The 20,477-nt window shown below is 35.4% G+C and overlaps 3 protein-coding genes across 3 annotated transcripts; all 3 read left to right on the top strand.

The window, feature by feature from the left end:
• Window positions 1–16,648: 16,648 nt before the first annotated feature.
• Window positions 16,649–18,193, top strand: LOC145283874 (uncharacterized). Its single transcript, XM_080132982.1, has one exon. It carries the CDS (start codon window positions 16,649–16,651, stop codon window positions 18,191–18,193), a length of 1,545 nt encoding a protein of 514 aa, XP_079989108.1.
• A 259-nt stretch (window positions 18,194–18,452) lies between these two features.
• On the top strand, window positions 18,453–18,914 carry LOC145283876 (uncharacterized). Its single transcript, XM_080132983.1, has one exon. The coding sequence runs from the start codon at window positions 18,453–18,455 to the stop codon at window positions 18,912–18,914; it is 462 nt and encodes a 153-aa protein (XP_079989109.1).
• A 66-nt stretch (window positions 18,915–18,980) lies between these two features.
• On the top strand, window positions 18,981–19,478 carry LOC145283877 (ATP-dependent DNA helicase PIF6-like). The gene has a single exon (XM_080132984.1). The coding sequence runs from the start codon at window positions 18,981–18,983 to the stop codon at window positions 19,476–19,478; it is 498 nt and encodes a 165-aa protein (XP_079989110.1).
• The last annotated feature ends 999 nt before the right edge of the window (window positions 19,479–20,477 follow it).

The raw sequence follows: 20,477 nt of genomic DNA on the forward strand, positions 1-20,477 counted from the left end.
TATACCTTATCGAAAACGTTTGATATGTCAAGAGCAATTGCTCTAGAGAGGAAGAATTTGTCAACAGATTCGCTAATCCTGTCAGAGATAACCGTAGCACATCTGCTGTAGATCTCGCAGAACGAAAACCATATTGCATGTCACTAAGAAGGTTGTTTTTTCTGAGGTGGTTGACTACTTCTCTATTAAATATTGATTCCAGCAGCTTACTCATGACACACAGGAGACTTATTGGTCTATACTGAGAAGTAGATGACTTATCACCCTTATTCTAATATACATGGCATAATGATGAGATTTTCCAGGGTGTTGGGAAGCACTTCTCTTTAAGGCAACGCTTAAATAGTTTTGTAAGTATAGGGGCAAGTTCTGGTTGGAGCTTTTTACGCACAATGATTTGAATGCACTTAGGGTCAGTTGCTTTTCTGAAATCAAGTTTCTTGATTAGCTTGGCGACCTCACGCACAGATGTTTATATGTTTCAGAGCGTGTTGTCCGTTATAGGAGGAAATACGGGAGTTGATGGCCTTCGTCGCATAGGGTAGAATTAGCTGCAAAGTTCTTGGCAAATAGTTTGTCCTTATATAATGCTGACGAGATTGCCTCAGGTCCATTGGTGATAGTTGGGATAGAACGCAGGATTCTGTTCAGGATCCTGTTTGCTATTTGCCAAAACTTGTGCGAACCAAACGGCTGTTCAGCTACTTTGGATTTAACAGACTGGGCATATAGCTCTCTTGCATATTTTATTACTCTTTTGCAGTGGTTGCTGGCAGTTCTGAAGGCAGCTTTTGTCTCAGTGCATCTATTACGTTGGTAGCTATGGAAAAAGTGATTTCAGTGCGCGATGTCAGCAGCACATTCTGGGGAGAACCATTGCTGACTGTAAGGGTTTTGTTGGAATTTTTGGATAGTATGAATCGGTCTATGCCTAAAATTATCCATTCGGTCAGGTCTGATACTATGGAGGACACATCCTTTTTAAACATGGAATGCATGGGTAGATTAGTTATGAATATACGGAAGCTATACCAGTAACTGATACAAGGGAGTGGATGAAAGATCCCAGAGTGGACAAAACGGAACTTTAACATAGCACAGAGGAAGTTGTGAGAAAAAGGTCTAGAAGGCTAGCATATTGACCGGAGGTATCGGGCACTCGGGTGGGTTCGTGAACAATCTGGGTGAGGTCATAAGAAATAGCAAAATCATGACAGAACCTCCCCTCGTCATCTGTCTTGTTAGAGTGGGTCAGCTATTCCACATTGTGGACATTGAAGTCACCAGAAATGTGGATGTTATCTGAAGAATGAGCAGACAGGGTGCGGTCAGTTTTTTTTCAGATATGCTCTTAAAGACAATACCTCCGCTGTTCCTGGTGCGATAGAGGGCAAATATAAATGCGGTGGTGTAAGCAAGTGCAACCCGGAAGCACATATAAGGTAAATTATTGTCTTCTCTGGAGATATCCCTACCACACAGAAAGCCATCTTTAATGTAAGCACATATTCCATGTCCATGGCTATCTTGAGGGTCAGATTTAAATGTGAAGTTTGAGTATCCTTTCATTATTAATTCGTCAAGAGAAGTGGTCGGCCTTGTGCGAATTTCGTTTAGGAGAATATGTCTGGTTTCGTCTCCTGTAATTGGGCGCCAACCTCTGGAAGGTTAGAACTTAGACCCTCTGATGTTGGAGAAGGAGACATGGTAGTAAAGGGATAGCGTTTAAGGACCTTCGCTTATTTATGCCACATTAGTTTAAACTTGGGCACAATGCCTCCAAAACTTCTGCTAATATCAACAAATCATGATGAGAGAGATCCACAAGTGATCGGGCAGTACGTAAGTAGTTCCAAAAATTCCATAGTGTAGACGAGAGTCATGAGATAAAGAAAGTAGAGGGCAGTCTTGACAACGAATAATTTCAAGCAGTTGTTGGGCAAAATTCTCGTCAAAGTGTTATTGAAAAGTCTCACAAAATTGGCCTTAATACTGCAGCATTAGAAAGGTAAAGACTCGATAAATTAATCCCGCATTAGCTCAATGGGAATCAAAAACAGAGAATTGGAATATGCTCATTGCTTTATATGGGTAACAGCAATGATCACTGTCTTGAACGAATTGTCACGTGTAACGGAAAATATATCATTTATGATAATCCTAAACAATATTGTCACTAACAACACGCTATACAACATACAAATATCTGTGCGTGAGGTCGCTAAGCTAATCAAGAACCTTGATTGCAGTAAAGCAACTAGCCCTGACGGCATTCCAGTTATAGTGTTGAAAAAGCTCCAACCAGAACTTTCCCCCATCATAACAAAACTGTTTAAGCGTTGCCTTAAGGAAAAGTGCTTTCCAACACCCTGGAAAACCTCATCAGTATACCCTGTATTTATGAATACAGGTGAAAAGTCATCTCCCTTTCAGCACAGACCACTAAGTCTCCTGTGTGTCATGAGTAAGTTGTTGAATCTATATTAAATAAAGAAGTAGTCAACCACCTCAACAGAAACAACCTTCTTAGTGACATCAATATGGTTTCCGCTCTGCAGGATCTACAGCAGATGTGCTAACGGTTATATCGCGTAGGATTAGTGAGTCTCTTGACAAAGGTTTCCTTTCAAGGGCAATTGCTCTTGACATATCGAAGGCCTTCGATAAGGTATAGCATAAGGGCCTACTTCACAAGATTTCCAGCTATGGTATAACGAAATGTTTTCTCAATCATTAAATCATTTCTATCTGATAGGTTAATAAGGGTACTGGTTAATAAGGGGAGGAGGTTGCTGTTTACTTTTAATGCATCAAAAACAAGCTCCTATCCTTACATAATCAATGCTCTGATCCCCATCTGGCATAAACTTTAATGGATGGCTCTCGTCTAGAGGAAGCTCCGTGTTTTGATAATCTTCTGGGCTTGACCTATACTCCTGACCTGAAATGGAACACGTACATCAAGTCTGTGGCCAGGGACGCTGGGAAAATGGTGAGATCCTTCTACCGCTCCAGAAGATATTTCACTACTGATGCAATTCTCTATCTGTATAAAAGACAAGTACATCCAGAATGGAGTACTGCTGCCACATCTCATCAGCAGCTGCTAAAAACAGCCTATCCTGCCTTGACAGAGTACAAAATAGACTTCGTGGTTTAGTGGGGATGCCCTTTTCTCTTCCCTGCAACCCCTCTCCCACAGAAGAGATATTGCGAGCCTGTCTCTGTATTATCGTTATTTCCATGGTATGTGCTCGTCTGAGCTCCAATCCCTCGTCCCGCCTCGCCAATCTTTCACGAGAAACACCCATCTGGCAGAAACTACTGTCAATAATTTTCCCCACTCTTTATCTGTGCCCAAATCCAAACAGATTCCCTGAGCAAAGCTTTTTTCTTAGAACTGCACGCCAGTGGAACTCTCTGCCGCTTGCCTGTTTTCCACCTGACTACAGCTCAGGCGTCTTCAAGTCCAACATAAACAAACTCCTGGCAAACCGCCCTCTTAAGTAAACCCTCTATCAAAACCCCTAATACTAATGGTTACTACAATACTATCTCACTGATTACTGTACACGCAATAAACCTTATCTCTGAGTGGCCTTCGGGCCTGGATAAGTGTTGACCTCCCTATAAAAAAAAATTGATCAGAATAGCCCTCCCCCAACAATCCCCAAAACAAACGTTTCATCAGCAATAGATTATGGTGACAGTTAGGTGGTCTGCAATCGATTTTATCCACCACAACTTTTGGGGAACCAATCAGAGCTTGCAGCAGAGATTACTGCAGTCAACTTGCCGAAATGCATGATTTCTTGCAAAACAAAAAGAGCTAATTCTTGGTGAATCAACGCTGTCCAAATCTGTTTGCGATAACGCGCCGCAACATGTTGCAAGATGGGCACTGCAGAAACCTACAGACTCGGGATATGAAACTTTACCCCATCCCTAATATTCTACATACCGTTCGCCTATTGATTATCATTTTTTAAGCATTTAAGCTCATTTTGAATTGTAAAATGTTTCGGTTCAAAGAAGCTTAATCAGCTTTATAAAATTTTATTACATCAGAGCTACAAACGTTTTATCAAGAAGGAATAAATAATCTTGTAGATCGATGGCAGAGATGCGTAGCTGTGCAAGGCTCGTACTTCTGCGAATTTTACCATTTCTATTGCTCATTTCTCAAGTATAATGTTTATTTCTTAAATTGGCCATTATTTTTGTAACAACCTAATATTTTAAACATACAAACCCATTTTACAAAGGCAGTTAATGCTAGAAAGTATGGCTAATAGTAAGATCAAACTTATTATTGAAAATGAGAAGTGTGTTAGACGAGCGTAGACCAAATCGATTTAAAGACACAACTAAAATATATTCTGTACTCACATAAAATAACGGCGGCTTACAGCTAGGGAACACCATGCATGTTCTGTATTAAAGCAGCAACCAACCTTATTCTTATATGTCAGTAAAATGAGTACGATGGACTAAAAAGCTTTCCAGGCAAATCGTTGTATTACGACAACAATGAGTTTAATGTACATTTTATACCGAGGGATGCCTTATGCCAATGACTTTCTGGGTATATAGCTGGTGAAAATAGAAATAGTGTGACATTAATTCTTTACGATCGGTCAATTGCGAGCATCATATGAATACCTCTTCGTATTTGCCCACGGATAGTGTCGACGTAATCCCATTAGTGTGCAATGCGCATCACTCTTCGAGCTGACACTTCTAGAAGCTATTTCCTTTAAGTATTTGAGACAGTCTCTTTATAAATAAAAAAATCTCTGATGACGAAATTTTTTTCTATTTAATTCTTTCCAATAGTAGTGTTGTTTTCCCTCGCGATATTCTCCATATTTTACATTATTTTGTAGTCGTAATTTCTAATCTCGATTTTGGTCCCTTGAACAATGTTCGAAACCAGTGATCTAACACTTTCGTTCTTATTTTGTACTTTCATGATTTTAAAAATAGATTTAGTCTTCATATAGCCATATATTTTTTCCTATTGATAGATAAGGGTACATCTAAGAGTTAAATTAATTAATTTAGTTTTTTCGATTCAATATTTTATGATTTAAAGAGAATATTATTGACACCTATTTCGCATGAAACCCCAGTTTGAATCTGCGGTGATTAATACGGTTCTGGACAATTTTGCATATTTAGAAATGAAGAACTGTTATTTTTTCGCATAAAGGGCCTGTTACTCCTGTCAATCTAATAATTGATAATCATGGAGAAATTCTTCAAATACGCAATAATATATTTCACTACCTTTAATTTCTTATAACTTTTCATCATTATATTGTCAAATCCTCTCTCATTTAATATGTCTAATGCTTGTTATTTTACTATATGTCATATATCAGTAAAACACAGGAAACAAATTGAAAATGCATTTTTACAATATCCAAAAACAATTACCATAGCATTTTCTTCCAGTGCTTAGTGTTTAACGTATTTCGTTTTATTTCGCGTTGCCAGAAAAAAGATAAATAACAAATATGCATAAAAGTAGAGAATCGAATAATATACACTGTATTTTTCATATCACATTTACTTTCTTGCAAATTGCATGGCCCGATTTTTTTTATTATTCCTCTTTTAACAGACACTTTTCTGTTTGTTAGTTGCATTTGGACCTAAACTGTTCCCTTTTTTATAATAAATCTTCAGTAACAGTCTATCTTTCAACATATATATTAGAGAGAGAGAGAGAGAGAGAGAGAGAGAGCGAGAGAGCGAGAGAGAGAGAGCTACTAATCTGCTCCGCCGATATGGACTTCAGCAATAACTCTGGCACGGACCTAACGAGTAACGTTAATACGAACTCTAACAATTATATCGTCACCATCTAACCGTCCAAGTACACCAATACGAATTCTTACGATTATGTGGGGCACAGAGCAGACTAACATCTCCAATACGACCTTGAACGATAACGTCGACACGTACTAATAGCTACTTATGAAGTAATTGACGAGTGATTCGAGTGTCATCCTTATATTGCCGCTAGGCGATTGCATTTTGTACTGTAATAGGGAAGAGTACGAACAAAATCTTCCCGAGCGCTTTCGGGCATGTCGGCCAATGACTACTGCTGCGATAATAAATATACGACAGGTTTATCTGTTATATTCGAGACCCCTTTTATTATTTCGTATACATTACTGCGTAATTACCGAATCTATACACTCTGCTCTCTGATACGTTTTAAGTGCTATCAATGGCCTTTTATATAATTAAAATCGGACATTAATTGCTGGAAATGATAGATATACCCTATAAATTATCCATCTTATTTCACCGTCGTCAAATATGGCATCGCACGAACTGCCTGTCTAAAAACGATCTAATCTCATCTCTGTCTATTACTAAACCTAAGTACTAAATTCTCTTTATAATCTCGTATTTTCAATGGCTTTTATTTCATTCAATTGCTTTTCTATCTCCATCTATGCTCACAGAATTGGTGTCGATCACTTTTCAATACACTATAATATAAAGTAAACTATACAAATTCAAATCGCCTAAAATAGATTTGAAAGTGATGCCTTCCATACATTATTAACAATCATGACTCCAGTCGATTCAGTTCTCTTGATAAAACCGGCTCCTCTCTTTTCTGTCAAGTGTTATTTTTTATTTATCTTTATTTGATAGACTGCGTCCTAAAAAGTCCATATTTAATCCTTAGTAGAGCTATCTGTTTTCATTGTAAATTGCTGTACTGTTTCTCGACAAAATGTACTTTCAGACGATGTTATGTACATCTTGCATTACTGGATGCATATGCTGCAAACTGGAATTTTAAACAATTATCGCTAATTTTGCCGCAGGGTTATGCACATTTAATTAGTCCACATAACTAAGATCTAACATTTCAGTGTGTTGATATTTGTATGTCTGAAATGAAATTATATTAACATGGATTTTTCAAATTAATTTTAACGAACACAAGTTCATCATAATGAATACATACATCAAACTTAGGCAATGATGATCGACGCTGAAAATGGTTCTAAGTTAAGCGTTTACATATCTGAATACATTTTGCATGAAGTGCAATGTTGTGTGGAAGTCAGAGTTGCTTTTACATACCATGGACACCCAAGTCACGGATTATCTACGATTAATATGTGCTGTTCTGACAGCTGAAGCGTGATCATAAATCACTATTGATTACAGTGGTAATGCATAAATAACTAAAGAGTATTTGTTCTGTTGTAAAGAAGTATCAGCTAAGATAAAGAACTTGCATATCTAATTGAGGCAATTATTCAAAGTCTGATGGAAGGAAAATAATCTACTAGAGCAGTTACTCCTCTTTGATGGCAGTTACCTCATATACTGTCGATTAAACTCCGACCCTCTTTAGGTATATATTGTCGAATTCACGGAATTTTTTAATAATCCACAAAATTCCATCAGCCATGACTTGAAAGAAGTCTTAAGTAATTCGCAATTATGTTGTGAGTATCATCCGCAGTGACGATATAATGTTTACCCGATAAAAAAGTGTAACTTAGCAACTGAATTTTATTATGTATCTTATCTTATACACTATCTGTCTTTGCTGATTAATATAATACCTGTTGGCTTTTGTTAATATAAGGCAAGATATATGACATAGGTTCTTTAAAACAGATACAAGGGTAATATCTAAAGAATGGTTGTAATTTGTTTACAAAAACCTCTAAATTAAAAAAAGAAGATTATAAATTGTTTGGAAGATTGGGTTATGGTCAGTAAAAAATTATTATGGTACACCTGTATTTAATTTTTACTTGAGAGGTCAACGATCTCAAGTGCACTCCACATAGGACATCATTTTATGAATGCGTTGTGCTGCTGTTATATACTGATATGTACGGCATTATTTAGAAATAATGTTAAATTCTCTGAATTTCATGATCGATTGCATAATATATGCAAGGGTAATATGGCAGTAAACGAATATAGATCGCCCTGCAGCCTCCGTAATTATAACGAGGCGTCAAGCTTTACGTCTCTAGTAAAAGCGCGCAAGAAATGCATGTGCCGAATTATATTACATAGAAATGACGCCAAGTTTCGTGGGGGACAGAACACTTTCTAGTCACTCAAAGTCAAGAATCGTGACAGGCAATATGTGAGTAAAAATGAGGAGAAAATATTAGTGATAGTGGCCTCGAGACACTTTGTGTACATCGTCTATTTCATGATTATATGAAATAAATCACGAACGCATTTATCACTATATATTTGTGTGTGTATATATATATATATATATATATATATATATGCATATATATATGCATATTTATTTGTTTATACGTATTAATTGATTTTTATTTCGGACTACTAGTCTCATCTTTATTAGTTGTTGTTTTTGATCTTTTATTGGTTTGTTTATTCACAACGTTTCGGCCAACTAATTCCTCTGGCCTTCATCCGCGACAGATAGGTACTTCGAATCTCCTAACTGCATTCTCAGCCATCACTGCCATCCGTAGTTGTTGTCGTCTCACGACATTTTGGCCAATTAACCTCTGGCACGCTTTGGGTGGGATTGAAACCGCTATCTTCAGACAATGCTCATCTGGAACTGTAGAGATTCAACGTCTCTATCAACTGCACTATCTTTTCTATGGTTCCAATTTAAGCTAGGTCAAAAGAGCTGCTGAAAAAAAAACTAGCAATATTAATGAATCATTTCGCCAAAGAACCACTACTGAACACACAGCACAATGGTTGTTTAATAGATTTTGTGGCAGCGACCCGAATGTTTAAGATGATGGGCACAGGGGTTGGACATCGGACGTTTACAACGATCAAGTATGGGCCTTAGTCGAAGCGAATCCACACACAATTGTTTGAGAACACTACTTCTGAATTTGACGTAACGTATATGGTGATTTCGTAATATTCGAGGAAGATTGAAAGAACAAAAACACTAAATAAATTGGTTCCTCACAAATTGTACAAAAATAAAAAAAATACGCCCTTGTGAATTATCCTTTTCGTTTTTTTTTTCACGCAACAAGAACGATCCGTTTTTCGGCCGGTTGTGTCTTGTGATGAATCGCGTGTTCTTTACGAAAACCAGTAATGATGTTCCACGAAACTGGCAAAAAAAGTCCCGCTGACTGTTTAGCTGTTCATGGCCGGCTTCGTCCATTACATTTTATTGAATGAAAGCGAAACCATTACGGCGGAGAGGGACTATGAAAGATGGATGAAATACATCAGAAACTTCGGCAACAACACCATGCCTTGGTCGACAAAAGAGGCCCCAGTTTTGTCCATGAAAATGCCCGACCGCACGTTGCTAAAAGTTGAACAAGTTTGTCTACGAAACTCTGCCTCATTCACGATACTCTCCAGACCACTCACATACCGAATACTACTTTTTCAAGCAGTTCGACAACTTTCTGCGTAAGGAATGCTTAAAAAAATTAAACGATAACAAAAACGCATTCAGCGACTCAATGGCCACTTATACGCAAGATTTTTCCACTTGTCGTGCGTTGGCAAAAGGATGTTGATACTTATGGTACTTATTTTGATCAATAAATTTTCTTTGGATCCTGGATATGTTCATAAGATTTTAATAGTCAAAAACGTAAAACATTCTTGTCAACCTTTTATATCATGTAGGTATTTTCCTAATAATTTATAGCAATAATATATGTACTCTTTTTCCTTAATACGATCTAATTGAACATTTTAATCCAGATATATTTATATTTATATACAATCTATAATAAACTGTTTACTTTATGTAACAATAATCTAAAAATCTAAACATTCAAAATATATTTTTTAAATCTAATTTTCTATAACATATTTTCAACATGTTTCTTTTTATCTGTGTAAATTCTATATTTATTGTTATCCAGTTTTTTATCTTACGTTAATGATATATTTCTTAATTATAAACATCAATTAAAGTTACATAATTGTATTGAATTAATTTAAACAGCTGCATTAATAGAAATTACAAATAGAAATAATCTCTTTTATAAACACAATGCTTAAAAGAAATGTCAATATTAATGCATGGGAGTGCTATGAAAAATAACAATATGTGCATATTGAAGAATATGATTAAATAAACGAAATTGATCCTCGAATAAAAATTCCACATTTATTTCCAATCTCCGACTTATATAATTGTTTTATTAGTCAAGTGAATTAATTTTCAACTAATAGCCTTTCGGGAAATCTATACAGAATTAAAGTCATCAAGCTGTTCCTAAATCGTTGAACTTAATTTGCTGACATTGGCATTGGAACGCACACACTGAAAACATTTCCACCAGCCTCACGTACTTTCGAGTAGATGATCATATGTTGATTAAAATTCTGTAGGCGGATAGCATGCGCATTTTATCGAAACAAAACAGATCCTTACGATGAACACGGAACTGATTTCAATTAGATTGAACAAAAGAGTAATAACGAAAGTCACCTCTCATCAGTGCGGTTACGTAATATGAGTGTCTATTAAAGTAACTCGTATATATATATATGTATATATGCATATATATATGTATATATATACATATATATATACATATATATATATGTATATATACATATATATACACATATATATATATATATATAAATGCGAAAATGAAAGATAATGAGTGAGAAACTAAGAGTGGAGCAGGGATATAGAGAGGAAATAATTGAAATATAACTGGATACTGTTCAACGCCTGCGAAAGCAATACTCACATTCACAGAAATGGAAAGTAACGATTCAAATTGATATGGAATCGCTGTCCCGATTAATGATCAATTAACACAACATACACTGACATATTTCATTTATTAAATGGCAGTCAACGATAAGCAAAAAGAGTACTTACAGAGAACAACAAATGCTATTTTCTGTGTCAGTATTTATCAATCGTAGAGGTATCATTAATGTATTTGACTTATAAATGAGAAGATTACATTTAGTTGCTTCATCTTATTTCCGAAGTAATTTTCATAGAAAATATATGAAAATACGCACATTTTGTAAAATGTCAATGTATATCATGAATTCGTTATATACGTTTTATATTTAAGTTAATGCTTGAATGTATTGCACTATTAAGCCCGGGCATATATACAAAATACAACATCGATAAGGTCCTAGTGTACATTAGGCTTTGAACATTTGTAAACTAATGCTAATATACCTTGATTAAATATTTGTATCTCCAATACGCATTTTGATATGAAATGTCCAGGTTAGCTTTTTTATATTATTCGTCTATTTCCAGAGAAAATGTTGGACTTCGATTACATATTTGACCTCAGCATGAATCTTCATTTTTGTATTCAGGCTGCATAGATATAAAGTATAGCTATTTCTTCTAATATATATATATATATATATATATATATATATATATATATATATATATATATATATAAATATATATATATATATATTGAGTAAACCGATTGATAATTGTGAATTAAAAATAAGTTTCCAAAGGAAAAAAAAACAACAAATCAACTCGATTGTAAGATTACATTATCAAAATTGACAATAACTCTTGATACTAATTTGACAAACGTTTTGTCCTTGAAACACAGTCTCCTCATCAGCAAAAAAGGGGGGGGAGGTAAAACCCCAAAATAAAACTATCTTTTTTAGTGCGTAAAGCAGATATTCCTAGAAATATTTAAAAACAAAATAAAGAAAACGAAGCCATTAATTTTATGTTGATAAATAAAATAAAATAGACGACTAGGAATAAGGTTAAAAGAAAAATTATTTTTTTTTTAATTAAATATATAATATATCCCTTATTATAAAATTTGTTTCAACTTTAGTCAGTCTATCCTTTGGCATGATGTTATATATGGTCTCAGAAATGTCGAAATAATTAATCAGAGTTCATATTTCTTTTAAAAAAAACGCTGTTGTTTTCATTTCTATTTCATTGTAAAAAAACATGCAGTTGTCTCCCTTTTTTAAAATTTAATATAAATCTAAATTAACAATTTAGAGTTCCAACGATAAAGACTGATTAACAGCGTGTTTAAAGTAATATAAACACTAATTATTTATTTATACAATTCTGATATAACATCATGCCAAATAATAGACTGAATGAACTTAAAAGTAATTTCATAAAAGAGCTAAATAAGGTATAATATATATATACACAAATATATATGTGTGTGTGTGTCTCTCTCTCTATATATATCTATCTATCTATCTATCTATCTATATATCTATAAAAACAGAGATGTGTGTGTGCCACAGACGATTTCTGATTGGTTAATCTAATAATCACATCTCCTAAAAAACTATGGTTCCTACGCTCTTAACTTTACCATAAAATATTATGCCTTTATTTATTGTCCATCTTGGAAGGGTTTAATTTTTTCCTAACTTGCCATTTACAAATTACAGAATTACGAAACTTACACCAGCAATCACAAACCAACCTCCGACACCACGTCCGCCATTCTGGCGCTAGCCGCACACACGTACACACAACATGAAAACAAACGCTCCTACAAAATTGTTAGTACTACTAGCCAGCACACGCGCACACACGCACACACACACGTTCACTACCGTCACGTTGTTATGGCAACCAAACCCGCTGACTTACACACTATAAACAGTAAACACACACAGTAAATGTGATTTTCTTCATTTTCTCATTTTATTATTTAGTATGTTCCCTTTTATCCATTCATTTGCTTATACTTTCTTTTACTAAATTTTATGACAAGACTCCCAAATACTTTTGTGAATTATAGTTTTCGACTGTTATAAAACCTACTGGTATTCCGATAAATTAATTTTTCTTGTGTTTATATATCATTCATCTACCCATTATCGTCTGCAAATTTTTTCTTCATTTTCCTTTCTTCCACTTCTATTCATTGTTTTTTGTTCTAATCTACATACAACTTATTTTATTCAATTTTAATCTACAAAAAATATCAATTATTGCCTACTTTATAAACATTCATTTTCACCTTTATTTTTACAATATTTCCTTTCTGCCAATTTATTTTTACATATCACATACTTACAACGTATTGTCTGCACATTTACTTGATTTTACCATTATCTACACAATATTTTCTTTCCATCCAAAAATTTTTTAACTATCACTTATTTACATCGTAGAGTCTGCCTTTCTATCAAAAAAAAATTACTATCACTTACTTACATCTTATAGTTTGCACATCTTTTTTATTATAACATATTGATAATATTTTTATTTCCGTTAACACTTTCATTCATTATTTCTGTTTAACCTGCGTTTAATCAAACACTTTACAATTACCGTTTAGTCAATAACAACCTATTTTATTTTTCTTATCTTACACCTGATTACATCCATCATTCCCCTCCCCTTTACGTTTTTTTCACGGTTTCTTATTTCTATTAATTCCCTGGATAATTACTGATTGGGTAATAATTAACTATTTCATGTAGAACGCGCCCTGCAAATTTTGGCTACAACTGGTGTTCTTTTTTTATGTTTTTTTTTTTTGCGTTGTTCTATTTGGTTGGCTGCTTTCGTTATTATATATATATATATATATATATATATATATATATATTTATTTTCTGGATCACCAATATGACAACACCAAATGTAAGTGCTTTTTTGTTTTTGTTTTTTGCGTTGTTTTGCTCGGTTGACTGCTTTAGATGTTATTATATATATTGTTTTTGCTTTGGATAAATAACATAACAACAAAACCAAATTACATTTTCAAATAGTGATTTCCTCATATCATGAATACAATTTCTTCGCGACGGAAACTGTAAATCTACCACCAACACTATATATATATATATATATATTTCTATACGTTTCTATACGGGCGTTACAGTAAACTAATACCGAAATTTCAGCGGTTGCGGCGGGGGGGGGGGGGTTAATACCCACAAGTTCCAAACATTTAAAAACAATTCGAAATTTAATTTGGTTTTGTTGTCATATTATTTATCCACAAAAAAAAAAACACAAAAAAATCAGTTCTAGCCAACATGTGGCCCTCCGGCAGTTGGCATGCAGGGACCTCTTTTTTATATGTTCGCCAAAAAAGTTATATCTAATAAGTAACAAAAAAAACCTCACCTTTTAGAAAAACAACATTGTATAAAAACCACAATATGTTTATTGGTTACAAAACGGGGGATCGATTTGGTATGACGTTGTAACTAAGAATTTATCAACCCTTAACAATTGTCGCAATAATAAAACAGACAAATATTATTTTAGAGTTCACATGAATTGTACCTAAACCCCCGAAATAAAATTAATTTTTGCTTTCTTTGTTTCATTTTACAGACTCAACACAATCTTGCAAATTAAGCAAGGTATTACCAGTTTTTAAAAAAAATTACTGACCATACTTTTATTAATTTTATGTTAAAATATTTTCTACTTACAACTTTCTATTACTGACTGCTTGCTTACATTATTTACAGATTTAAAAAATATTAATCTTGATTTTGAAATTCTCTTGTATTTAATATTTTTAAACATTTTTGAACGAATTTAACCAAACGATTGATTTGAATACTTTCGTCAGTCCATTTTGGATTACTTTCATTACACTTATATTACTGCTGTTAATTTGGAGAACATTACTATCAATTATGCCAAAAAAGGGAAAGTCATCGATAAGTGCATCGAGGCATCAACTAATGAAAAGGCGTCGCATGGCGCAACAATCAACAGTTAATGTGCCCTACGACATTGCCGAACACCCAGGGAATGCTAGAGACGTGTTTGTTGAAAATGGTCGTTTGGGTCATTCGGCTGGGGGTGCTTCTTCCTTCTTTGCAGGTTCGACGGCAATTGATGATAATTTAAATTTGCCTGGGCCTTTTACAATTACTTTCTTAATTGCAAACATTAGACGGTTCACTGCACACCAATCTCCCAATTTACCTAAATGAAAGGAGTAACATTCACGTTATTTCTCAAGCTTCAATGGATGATGACCAAAGAGAAATTTATTTGGACAGAAATTCTTCAAGCTCGGCTGAAGAGCAACAAAAAAAGAAAGGCATTACGTCAGGCTGCTGTACGTGCTTCCGAAACCGACGAACAACGAGACAGACGTTTAAGGATAAATGCTTCGGCCTTGTCCACTGCACGCGCTTCAGAAAATGCAGAGCAACGAGACAGTCATACAAAGGGTCATATACAATATAGAGCCAATTTGGAAGGACATTCAAGAGCAACAAAGTCACGCTGGTCTTTAAAATCATTCAACTATATTCCCTCTTCTAATTATGCTGAACACGCTGACATAAAAATAGGCTCTATGTATAAGAACTGCTTCCATTGTCTCGCGAAAAGATGGCCAAGTGAGCCAGCGGGAATATGCTGTTCAAATGACAAGGTGAAGCTTCCACTTCTTGAAGAACCTCAACAACCGCTACTACGCTTGCTCACAGGTTCAAATCCTGAATCAAGAACCTTCTTGAAAGAAATAAGGCAATAAAATTGCGCCTTTCAAATGACGTCTTTCGGATCCAGTTACCAATATGAAGGGCGGTTTATGCCAACATTCAAACTACAGGGTCAGGTGTACCATCTGATTGGATCTCTTCAGCCAACTGAAAATGAGACACCTCAATTTCTTCAAGTTTACTCCATGTCAGACTATCTGAAACAAGCTCAAAGAAGGAATTCATTTGCATTTGCCTGCAACAATGACACAATCACTTCCAACAATCGACTAAAATTGATTTGGGATCTTCAAAGTATGCTTCATGAATACAACAACTATGTACGGAGCTTCAAATATGCTCTAGAATTAAATCCTGCTGATAATTTTAGCATTGTCATCAATGCAGACAACCGACCATCCACTGAACATGCAGGTCGGTTTAATGCTCCTTCTTTTAATGAAATCGCAATACTTCTTAGTGGTGACCAACACCATTCTCGAGATATTGTCATCAGACACCGGGATGCTGGTCTCCAGCGCATAAACGAAACTCACAGATCATACGATGCGCTTCAATATCCTTTAATGTTTGTTCGTGGAGAAGATGGTTACCACTTTGGAATTCCTCAATTTGACCCATCTACTTTGGAATATAATTTTTCCAAAACAGTTTCTTGTAAGGATTTCTATGCTTACAGATTTATGATTCGGGACCAAAAGGATAACAGTGACCAGAATAATGATACTGGTGATTATAATACTACTATTACTAATAATGATAATAACAACAATAGACATATTTATTTACAATCATTTACATCGGTTTCAAGACCTTTACAATCAGTATGCTACTGACATGTGTGCTAAAATGGAATCAGAACGCCTATGCTACATCGGAAATAATCAGGCAAAATTGCGTTGCGACAGCTACATACATTTGAGGGATGGTCTTAACAGAGATGCAGATCCAAACAATCTAGGCAAGCTTTGTATTCTGCCCTCCACATTTACTGGTGGACCCCGCTATATGCACGAAGGACTCAGGATGCGATAATAATTGTGAGGCACTACGGTAGGCTTTGTTTATAACCTTCACATGTCACCCAAATTGGAAGGGAGCCCAGGTTGAATTTTTCAAGGGCCAATCAACAACAAACCGTCATGATATCTTAGCAAGAGTATTTCACTTGAAACTTAAAAAATTGATGGATTTGATAAAACTAGGTGAGATTTTTGGACCTGTCCGAGGAAACATGTATACAATTGAATGGGAGAAAAGAGGTCTTCCTCATGCCCATATTCTAATTTGGCTCGTGAATAATATATGTTCGAATGACACTGATAACGTCATCTCTGCAGAACTACCAGATCCGTCTGTTGACAGGGATTTATATAACATGATAAAGGTGCATATGATTCATGGACCATGCGGCCATGGTTTTAGAAGAGACTTACCATGTGTTAAAGACAACAGGATATGCACAAAAAGGTATCCTCGCCAGTTTATTAGTGAGACACAGACTGATACTGATGGATATCCATTGTACAGACGACGAAGACCCGAAGATGGTGACACCACTGCGACCGTAAGAAATTACGAGATCGACAACAGATGGGTCATACCATACAGCCCAATTCTTATCAGCACCTTTGATGCCCACATAAATGCCGAATTTTGTGCTTCTGTTCATTGTATCAAATATGTTTGTAAGTACATCAATAAGGGTTCTGATACCGCCTCCTTTGGTCTCCATAACGACAATACAAGAGATGAAGTCCTACAATCTCAGGTAGGGCGTTATATTAGCAGTAGTGAGGCATTTTGGCGAATATTTGGATTCCCTATCCACGATAGGCATCCACCAATTCAACGTCTGGACATTCACCTTGAAAATGGACAGCGAGTGTACTACACCCCGACAACCGCACAAAATATAGTACAAGCACCTAGACAGACAACTTTGACTGCTTTTTTCAGGCTGTGTGAAAGTGATGACTTGGCCAAAACTTTAATCTATTCTGAAATTCCTTCATACTACACATGGAATAAAAAGCGTTGGATTCGCAGAACTATCGGGAGACGAGTTGAAGGTGCTGAAGGTATTAGATGGAATGATTGCCTTGGACGTGTCTATACTGTACCTCCAAATCAACACGAATGTTTCTATCTCCGAATTCTGCTTCATGAAGTTCAAGGGCCAACAAGCTTTGAAGATCTTCGTAAATTCGGTAACCGAGTTTGGCCTACCTACAGGGAAGCCTGTATGGCTCGAGGTTTACTTGAGGATGACACTCGCTGGGAAGCCACCTTAGCTGAAATTGCTGCCTCATATTCAGCTCGACGACTTCGAAAAATATTTGGTAAGATAATACATTTCTGCAGTGTTGTAAACGCATTAAACTTGTGGTTGAAATTCAGAAATAGCCTTTCCGAAGATTTTTTGCATCAGGCTCAAGTGCGCCTTCCAGAAATTCAACTTGATTATTGTGATGAGTTTTACAATAGGGCATTAATAGATATAGAGGACAGACTTATTCTTATAGGTGGAAAATATTTGCAATCATATGGTCTGCCACAAACTGAACGTACCAACAATGAGCAAATTTCAACTCTAATACTTCAGGAAACATCCTATGATGTCGATTCTTTAACAAGCTACATCAATGAAATGATGCCTAAGCTACTTCCTGAGCAGCTGTTCGCTTACCACCACCGTTTTCAGACGTGCTGGTGGAATTTTCTTCCTTGATGCACCTGGAGACACCGGAAAAACATTTGTTACCAAATTAATTTTTGCCAAAGTTAGGCAAAATAATACTATTGCCATTGCCGTCGCGTCTTCTGACATCGCTGCTACTCTTCTTCCTGGTGGCAGAACAGCACACTCTATGCTTAAAATACCACTTGACTTAATTTCAGCTCAAACGGCAGTTTGCGATATCACCAAAGATAGTCCCAGAGCACAGCTACTTCGACAAACAGAAATTATTGTGTGGGATGAGTGCACCATGGCTCATAAAGGGGCTTTTGAGGCTTTAGATAGAACTCTTCGGGATATAAGAGATGACCAACGATCCATGGGTGGTGTTACCCTTCTACTTTTAGGTGACTTTCGCCAAACACTACCTGTGGTCCCAAAGGGAACCAGAGCTGATCAGGTACGTGCCTGCCTAAAATCATCCTATTTATGGAGACCAGTAAAAACACTTCCGTTAACAACTAACATGCGTGTTAAACTTAATGGAGATGGAGCAATGGAAAAGTTTTCCCACGACCTTCTGAAAATTGGCCACGGAAAAGTTTCAGCAGATTTCACTGACCACATCAAAATTAACAATATACGTAGCCATGTCAATACTCTCGACGATCTTATAACATCAGTTTTCCCAAATCTGATTGACAATTTTCGCAATCGCGATTGGCTCTGTGAAAGAGCTATATTGGCACCCACAAATTCAGTTGTAAGATAAATTAATCGACGTATGCTAGGCAGTCTTCCTGGTACGATTAAAATGTTTAAATCAATCAATGCAAATATGGATCCACTTGACAATGTTAAATTCCCCATTGAATTTCTTAATAGTCTTGATATTTCCGGTCTTCCCGATCCTGTTTTGCTCCTCAAGGTGGGATGTCCCATAATTCTCCTAAGAAATATAACACCACCGAAAGTGTGCAATGGTACTAGACTTGTTATCAATAGAATGTCCGAAAACGTCATTGATGCTACAATAATTACTGGATGTGGAAAAGGAGAGGATGTCTTGATACCTAAGGTGACATTGACTACATCAGGAAGAGAAGCGCCGTACGTTTTCAGAAGAATACAGTTTCCTCTTCGGGTTGCATTTGCTATGTCAATAAATAAATCCCAAGGTCAGACATTGTCTGTGGCTGGAATGCACTTGAAAGAATCTTGCTTCTCTCATGGACAACTTTATGTTGGATGTTCTCGAGTGGGTAGCAAAAATAGTCTGTATGGATTCATGCCGAACAACAAAACAAAGAACGTTGTATACACTCAAGTTCTATAAATCCTCTACACCAGGACCGTCTATGACTGTATTTGTTAAAATTTGTGATTTTTCAATACATAACTGGAATATTAGTTGTTGCTGTAAATTAAAATTTAGCAAGTTATATAATTTCCTCATCGAATTAATAATGAGAAAAAATTCATATAATTTTTTTTCATTATTAATTTTGTTTTTTTATTACACATTTTACGGTAATATTTCAAGCAATAACAACTTAAAAAATTATTTTTTTCCTTAAACCAAAATAAACATTAAAATAAAAGATGCTGATAAAAAATCGAACAGAAATAAAAAAAGAAAATTGATCAGCTTAAATTATAACATTAACATTGCAAAATATACCAAACTATATTCAGACATTGGGCTACATATCTACATTTTGTGCGGAAATTTTGCACCCAAAGGCTCAAAGTTTAACGATTTTACCTTTTTAGAACTCTGCCACACTCCTCCACCAATTTTGACTCTAATAACTTGACATTTTATGTGTAGGTCACTCGGACCTGAATCGAACTTTTTAATTTCCGTTGAGCCCGACAAAAACTAATCCTAAGGTGTCAAATCTATGGTCAAAGTTTAACATATTTGACCTTTGCTATCTTTACCAAACTACAGGGTCTAATCACTTGAAATTTGACAATTTTAGGTCTAAATACTTGAAGTTTTATATATAAATTACTTGGATCGGGGTCACACTTTTTCATTTGTTTTGCCCCCAAAAAGATAACAGCTAAAGGGTCAAAATTGCGGTCACATTTCAAAAGAATTGATACCTTTGCTATCTCTACTCTACTTCTCTGCGAATATTGTCTCCAAACACTTAAAATCTTACTTGAACCTGGATGCAACTTTATATTTTAGTTTGTGCTCGAAAAAATATATTTTGAGGGGTCAACATTAGAGTCAAAGTTCAAAAATATTTTACCTTTGTGGTCTCTACCAAACTACTTGGTGTAAACACTTGAACTTTGACATAAATCATAGTCATAATGAGTT

Source organism: Euprymna scolopes, chromosome 8 (assembly GCF_053919585.1).
Source record: "Euprymna scolopes isolate OS-2025 chromosome 8, ASM5391958v1, whole genome shotgun sequence".
Taxonomy (NCBI): domain Eukaryota; kingdom Metazoa; phylum Mollusca; class Cephalopoda; order Sepiida; family Sepiolidae; genus Euprymna; species Euprymna scolopes.